General features: G+C 39.7%; 1 protein-coding gene across 3 annotated transcripts in view; it reads right to left on the bottom strand.

Annotated features, from left to right (window-relative positions):
* Positions 1 to 8,296, bottom strand: part of LOC109528955 (glycerol kinase-like) — a 24,839-nt gene that overhangs the window by 6,317 nt on the left and 10,226 nt on the right. For 2 of the 3 annotated variants that reach the window (XM_019892045.1, XM_019892043.1), the window contains exons 7-9: positions 6,639 to 6,748; positions 6,047 to 6,113; positions 3,213 to 3,248 (exon numbers count right to left, since the gene is read on the bottom strand). In XM_019892045.1, the coding sequence (XP_019747604.1) occupies positions 3,213 to 3,248; positions 6,047 to 6,113; positions 6,639 to 6,748 (213 nt within the window). The remainder of the gene's footprint in view (positions 1 to 3,212; positions 3,249 to 6,046; positions 6,114 to 6,638; positions 6,749 to 8,296) is intronic. The other variant, XM_019892044.1, reaches the window with a different exon arrangement.

The raw sequence follows: 8,296 nt of genomic DNA, 5'->3' as shown, positions 1-8,296 counted from the left end.
AAACAGGCACCCCGGGAGACGGAGCTCCACAACGAAAAAGTAAAAAAAAAAAAAAAAATCGGGAAATTAAAATTATACCAGAAACACGACCGGACAAAAACGGCTTTCAGCATTAGCTTCCATGTCGATAGAAAAGGACTTGCTAATGGACCTGAAAACTGTACAACAGAGCCACTGAAGTGTTCCTGAGAAAAGAAAGGAGGATCGACTTTATTTTCAAATAAGCAGATGCTGTGGAGAACTACATTGGTGAGTCAATGAATTTTATTTTCCATTTCTTCTTGTCATTTTATTTCGTTAGTATTAAATTCATGGTAACGAAATAAAATGACAAAGATACAAACTATCGCCGATTTTCAAAATGCAAATGATCTGTTTATTTTCAAAGAGTAGTTTGTTTTGTTATTGTTTGGTTGGTGTCTTATATGAAACTGCGACATTGCGCAATTTATTGGACAGACTTGTTTAAGATCACACAGCGTAATTTGGGTGGCATTTTATTTCGTATTTATTTTTGACTATCTGTAAATTTAGTTTCCTGCTCTTAATTGTGAATGCATACTTGATGGTTTTAAATGCTCCTGAAAGTGCTGCTTGACGAGCCTATACAGTATTGTGTTCATGTAAGTGACGTCACTGAAGGCCCAAGGTTGAAATGCACGGCCCGCCACTGCTAGAATCTGATGAGTAACTGAAAGGTGCATTGTGGAGATTTTAATGCTATCTAGTAGTGAACTAATAGAATGCAACGACCTCGGCTTGCAAGGTTGAAATGCACGGCCCGCCACTGCTAGAATCTGATGAGTAACTGAAAGGTGCATTGTGGAGATTTTAATGCTATCTAGTAGTGAACTAATAGAATGCAACGACCTCGGCTTGAAACGCGGACATTTTGAAGCATGCGCACGAAGGTGCCTCAATTAGGCCACACTTCACAGGACTACGATCACTTTTTTCAGCAGAGGTGCAAAAAAAATGTCATTCCAAATGACTTCTATATTCTATTGTGTCTTCAAGTGATTAGTAGGCGCATGGCATATGATACCCACGTTATTGTAATCATGTTAAGGAACTATGTTCGCTAAGTTTGTCTCTTTCGGCTATCCGTAGCTGAAAGATGGTGGCAAAACATGGCAGCCTACTCTCAGGGAGGTGCGCCCTAAGTAGTATAATTAGCGATTACTTCACCTACGATTAAACTTTTAAAAAGTACTTTTGTGTGTTGGAACATATTTTTTTCATATTAGTGAAATTAAAGTGGGTTTTTGAAATAATGAACAGCAACAAATCAACAAATGTTTACACATTGCCCCTTTAAGATTAGTTTTTTTCAATGAGAGCATCAAACGGGCAAAAATATAAAATAGGAATGGAATGTATACATTTTTATAACAGTATCACTTTAACTGAAAGAAGAATAGAACTTAAGTACTTGTGAAAATATAATTCAAAGTGAAATTCAGCCACAAGTCAAAGTTTCAAAATTAACGTTCTTTGGTTGCACTCGTGAAACAGCACAAGTTCAAAACGGAGTTCTTGTAGGCTGATGCGCGGACAATGTGCGGCAGACAAGCTGAAGGTGCAAGACACAAGTGTAATTGTTTTGCGGGTAGTCTGTATGGTAACCATAGATTGAATGTTCCAGCCATGGGAGTTCTTCCTCTTCTGCTGAAAGTTGCACACCTATGTTTGCTCTGTTGTTTTTGGAACGCTTCATATTTACGAGTCACTTTGAAAACTGGTTCTCTGTGGGGCCACAGAGACTTAGTGTGTGGCTCTGTGGTCATGTACCTGACTGTCGGAATGTTGTTGACGAAACAGAATCTTCTGACAGTGCCCAGGGCATAATTCACTCAGACAAACCAAAACAAGTAAAAGTACAATTCATCCAAGAAGTAAGTGTACCAGTGTAAATGTGTTTTACTACCCACCTTTATATAATTGGGGACAGTGAATCAGACGAAAGAAGTGATTCTCGACTGCTGTTGCTTTGTGACCCAAAATTTCATATCGCCATTAAATCACTACTCACATTTTTATTGAACCCTTTCAGGGACTGTGGTTACTACAGTGGACAGCTTATCATGTTATCATTTTACAGGGTGCATGAAAGGGTTAAGTTAAGAACATGTATTGTTTCAAAAAAAACAGACTTAGCTATTATCAACATGTATACCATACAAACCCCAATTCAACTTTGTACCAGTCCATTGCTGCTTATTTCAGCAAGACAATGCTAAGTCACATTGAGCATGTGTTAAAACAGCGTGGCTTTGTAGTAAAAGAGTGCCGGGACTAGACTGGCCTTCTTGCAGTCCAGACCTGTCTCCCATTGAAATTGTATGGCGCATTATGAAGTGCAAAATACAACAACTGAGACCCCAGACTGATGAGCAACTGAAGTTGCGCATCCAGCAAGAATGGGAAAGCATTCCACCTACAAAGCTTCAACAATTACGGTAAGTTCCCAAAAACTTATTTAGTGTCGTTAAAAGGAAAGGTGATGTAACACACTGGTAGGCATGCCCCTGTCCCAGTTTTTATTCTAACATGTTGCAGCCGTGTAATTCAAAATGAGTGAAAATTTGAAAAAAAAAAAAAAAAACTGAAGTTCTTAACTACATTATGCTTACATGTTCAAAATGCCTTTCACAGCACCCGGTTAAGAAACTCAAGATTAACATGACAGCTACAAGTGTATCATCAATACATAAAAACGGTAAAATGCAATATCACAATTACACAAAATACAGACACAAAATTTGAATAGCAACTTAATGGCAAAAGTCCCTTACTTAAGATGGCCCATGTATGAATACATGTACCTTTCTGAGGCATGCTTGTTAAAATGTTATTTTCCAAATGAAAGGTACACTGGGTCCTGAACTAGCAACGGAGTTCCACCCCTATAAAATTTGACATATGTCTCAAATGCGTCATAGTCTATCACTAGCCTACATGAAGCCAGTAATAAAGTAGGAATTATAATGGATACAAAATGTGTACGATAATCCAGGGACATATAACAATCCAATAAAAAAAGTTATATAAACTGTAGGCACCATCACAGTGCAAGGACCACTGTCATTTTTTGGTCCCAACCATGGTTAATCCCACTTTTGGGTCCCCATCCACCAGTTGAGAATCACTGCAGTCAAGCACAAAAAAAAGTCCACATTCTTACTAGCGACATGACATTTGGAAGTTTTTACCCCAGAGATTGGAACTCCTTCAAGGATGGTTGTTTTCTGGTGAGAGGACATGAACAGACTTGTTAGCATTTTGCAGGCTGTTTACGGTATATGCATGTGATTTGAAAATAACGTAGGTATTTACATGTCTCACATTTGCATTTCAAATATCGTCTTGTATAGGAAACTTGGTTTTGAAGTTTACATCCACTCCTAATAGACATGAAAGTCATACTCACTCTGGGCGAAATTACCTATTTCAGAGGTCCCCAACCCCCGGACCGCGGACCGGTACCAGTCCGTGGGTCATTTGGTACCGGGCCACACAGAAAGAATACATAATTTACATTACTTTCGTTTTATTCATTTTGGAATCTGAAAGGTGTTTTATTTTGAAAAATTACCGGATTCTCTGTTACATCGGTCTACAATATGTCACGCCTGACGCAGGTGAAAGCGCGCTTCTAACAATATATCTGTCACACTTCAATTCAATGGCTGTGTATGATTTTGATTGCTTGATTTTTAATTAAATTTTTATTTATTATTGCGTTTGTCAGATTCAAGATTTTTTTTTTATTTTATTTTTTTTTTTATGTGACCAGTGGGTTTTTTTTCCCTTTCATTAACAGAGTGTTGCCAACAACTTGGTCAACGCTGCATGCACCAAATACACAATCAAAATTTAAAATCACTGCGAAAAGCATTGGGATATCAACGTTTGACTATCCAAAAGCTATTCCCATTTAGTTCCGTTCTGATCATAAAAATGCCGCTGGGAAGGCTACTGAAGCAGAAGCATCACTGAGTGCAAAACACCAATCAGTATATTCTTTGTTTGTTTCCGAACAAGAGTACTAGATGACGTCATCTACTGCGAGTGTGAAACAGCCTTATTGACCCCCAACAATGGTACAGTGAAACTCCTCTACAACGAAACCTACATGGGCGAAAATACCCCTAGTGTGAAAAATTTTCATGCATGAAAGCCATTCCCACTTTTCTGCTCCCCCTACGACGAAAAGTCCCCCTGTTCCGTTATACGAAATCTTTTTCTCTGCTCTTGCCTCGCAATGAGATTCACTACTGTACAACGAAAACAAGCCTTCCACAAAAGTCTAATCCAACCTCAGCATGCCACAGCGACCTCTACTGCTTCGTTCGGAAACGGCAACAGCAACCACCACACTGGTTTACATTTACACATGTGCAAGAATCCAGGAAGTACAGTAATCCCTCATTTATCGTGTTTAATGGGGACCAAAACCACCCGCAATAAACGAAAATCCGCGAAGTAGCGTCCAATTAACATAAACAGGTAAAAATTAAAAAAAACAAAAAAATATATATTTTTTTTTAAGTCCGCAAACGGTCCGCGAGAAGCTGCAAAACAACAGCGAGTCACATAGAGCAACATATACAGTACTGTACTCCATGTATATGTAAATAAATAAATTAATTAATTTATTATTATTATTTTTTATATGTTTGACAAAATTCCTGATGCACTGAACCCACGATAAACGAACCGCGAAGTAGAGAGGGATCACTGTATTTGTTATTGTTAGTTTCAGACGCTGAATGAACGTTGCATTGCTAAAATGGCTATGAAATGGACCTTTGCAGACCAAGGAGTTAAGAAAAGAAAAGCATTCACGCTTGAAGACAGGATAAAAGTAATAAAAATGAAAGATGGAGGAAGCAAAGTAAAAGACATAATGCAAGAAATTGATGTAAGTGAAAGTGAATGCTGATCGTAAATTTCGCAATTTCTTTCCCGTTTTTTTCTTTCTACACTGTCTATATGAAGTGTCAAATAAGTGTATGCTTATATTTAGGCACTATGTATTGGAATAAAAATAAAGAGTAGACACATACGTTTTGTGCGTGTGTGTGTGTGTGCGTGTTTACATCTGAGATAAAATTTGCTACAGTGAAAAGCCACCTGTTGTGAAAAATTTCTTGCTGCAAACATGATTTCGTTGTAGAGGAGTTTCACTGGACACGTGCACACAAAAGTATGTGTACTCTTTATTTTTATTCCAATAGTGCATAAGTATGAGCATACACTTATTTGACACTTCATATAGTCAGTGTAGAAAGAAAAAAAGGGAAAGAAATTGCGAAATTTACGATCAGAATTCACTTAAATCAATTTCTTGGCTAATGTCTTTTATTTTGCTTCCTCCGTCTTTCATTTTGATTACTTTTACCCTCTCTTCCAGCGTCAGAGCTCTTCTTGTCTTAGCTGCTCGACACCCAAAGGTCCGTTTTGTAGCCATTTTAGCAATGCAACGTTCTTGCTGCGTCTGAAACTAACAATAACAAATACTTCCTGGACGACTGCGCATGTGTAAACCAGTGTGGTGGTTGCTGTTGCCGTTTCCGAACGAAGCAGTAGAGGGCGCTGTTGGATTAGACTTCGTTGTAGTGAATCTCGTCGTGAAAAGATTTCGTATCGCGAAGCAAGAGCAGAGAAAAATATTTTGTATAACGCAACAGGGTTTTTTTTTCGTTGTATGGGGGGCAGGAGAGTGGGAATGGTGTTAATGCATGAAGATTTTTTCACACTAGGGGGTATTTTCGCCCATGTAGGTTTCATTGTAGAGGAGTTTCACTGTACTTGATTCTAATATAAGCAAAGAAACAATGACTTTATGACTTTTTGTAATTGCATTAAATCAAATAATGCATTGAGAGTGGGATAGATTCCCGAATGTGAGTCTTCCCTTGTTGATCAGTAAGAGAAACACACGATTTTAACTAACTTCAATTTGCCTTCCAAATACAGCACATTTATGAATGAGCCGTTTCAATTCATGCTTCAGTGTGAAATCTTATACAACAGAACTTACCATCCGGCCGTATATTTCAGAGGAGCTTTTGACTTTGGGAAGCAGTTCCATTGGAATATCAAAGTAACTAAAAGCAGCAAAACAGGAAATGTGGGTTTTCTTCGAGCTTTTGAGGGAAGCGCCGGTAGGCAAGCATGTACAGCACACGTTTCAACTTTTGTTTTGTAATGCACTGGTGCAGGAAAAAAAAAAAAGTTGTCAAGGTTTAAGAGGTCAAGGTTTGTATTGTTTGTCAGGAACTAGGAATGCAATTAATAACAAATTAGTTGGTTAATTGATTGCTTCAATTGTGTGGATTTTTTTTTCGTTCATTGTTTGTGTCTTAAGGCAATTCTGACTAAATACAGAATAATGCAATACGATGGCACTGATTCAATCTCAAATAATGAGGCCTAAATGTACAAAGATTGAGACAGCAATAATCTGATCAGTATGGAACTGGAATCGAAATACTTCTGTACTTCAGAACATTCAGAGAGAGGTTCTCTCATTACACACTGATCGTGTGAATCGACTGAGTTTGTCTAAACTGGACAAGCATACGTTATTGTGTTACATAGCACGTTACATGTGTGTATGCTCTCATGCTTACCTGCAGAGCTCATGATCCCAGTCCATGGTGTGAATGTTGAAGAGCATAGTGCGACTGGCATTCGAAACATCTGTGCAGTGGATTCCTCCCTTCCTACCGCCTGTCAGGCACTGAAGAACCACAATAACACTGTACTTATACCGCGGAGCTTCACTTTTCTTATCCTTAGTCAATTTTGTACAAAAAGGCACCACTTGGGACGATGATTCTAAAGCCCCGTTCACACGGCAACGTTTGGTCCGACGCAGCGCCGAAATAGATCCAGTCGAGCATTCACACGTGCACATTTGCTCCGGCGTAGCTCCACTAAAGAGCTTATACCGGACCAAATTTGATCCACCCCAGGGAGGTGGTTTAAAAATTTGCTCCAGAGCAAATGCTCGTTTGCGACGCTACGCCGAAACAAATGTGCACGTGTGAACGCAGCTGGATTAAATTTGCTCCAGAGCAAATGCTCGCTTGCGGGGGAGTGGCCTCGCTACGCTCGCTACCAGATGCACGGAATCCGACCCCGGTCGACAGTGACGAGGGGGCCAGCGACACAGACGAAGCCCGGCCGTGCACCCCCGTTCCCGGTAAAAGTGTCGGCAATTTAAGCGGTGAAGACAGCGCTCACGATCAAGAAGAGAATTGAGCCCGACCCGACCGAGCCCGAGGGTATTAAAGCCCGACCTGGCGGAGCCCGATTTGCAGGCCCGAGCCCGAAGCAAACCCGACATTTCATATTTTATTTGTGAGTATTTTTGGGAGAAAAAAACACAAGATTTCTTACGGTTAAAATAATCTACATATTTTTATGAACATGATCAATGCATTTGCACAACGAAATAACGCTGAAATACAGAATAAGAGGCCAGACAAAGAGAAATCTCGATGCGCATTTGCTTAATTACGCAGAGAAATCCTGCGGCTTACTCGGCTTTAAATAGAATAATTCAAATCAAATAAATAGGTAAAGATATCTGAAATTATTTCTATAGGATTGTTTAAACGAAATTGACATACGTGCGCACTGCGTCTGGCCCGCTGCACTCCTGTTTAGCAGTTAAATAGCAATTAAATTACAGCGCATTCTCTGTTTTATCCAAATTGTTTGTTTTAAAACAAGTATTCCTTAGTTTAGTATCCGCACATTGTTTTAGTATACATTTTTTAAAACATATATTGTGGCAGTCATAAGGAGCACACACGATTGACTGTAAACACGTCTTTATTCCACGACTGCCGACAAGTGGATCTATTCTGAACAAGGACAGAATATTGTCCGCCATAATATTTATTAAAAGAAAAATAAATAAAAGTCCGCGAGAGAGAAGCCCGACCCGACCCGAACCTGTTTTACTTCCGCATTCCTGTTGTTTTGGTCCGCAGCAGAAACTGCACATGTGACCACAAGTGGAGCTGCTCCGACGCTGCGTCGGAGCTGTCACGCTCAGCGGCTTTGCACGTGTGACCGCTCCACAAAATTTGCTCCGGTGTAAAATATATCGCAACAAAATATTTCGGTGCAGCGTCGGACCAAATGTGTGCCGTGTGAACAGGGCTTAACACTGGGCCAGGTTCGCATTTTTGGTGTCATTTTGCTGTTTGTTCTGCTTCTGTGTGACTGACTGCAGATGGCATGTGTGTGTGTGTGTGTGTGTGTGTGTGTGTGTGGG

Source organism: Hippocampus comes, unplaced genomic scaffold, assembly GCF_001891065.2.
Source record: "Hippocampus comes isolate QL1 unplaced genomic scaffold, H_comes_QL1_v1.1 scaffold310, whole genome shotgun sequence".
NCBI lineage: Eukaryota > Metazoa > Chordata > Actinopteri > Syngnathiformes > Syngnathidae > Hippocampus > Hippocampus comes.
This window is presented reverse-complemented; position numbering and strand designations above follow the sequence as displayed.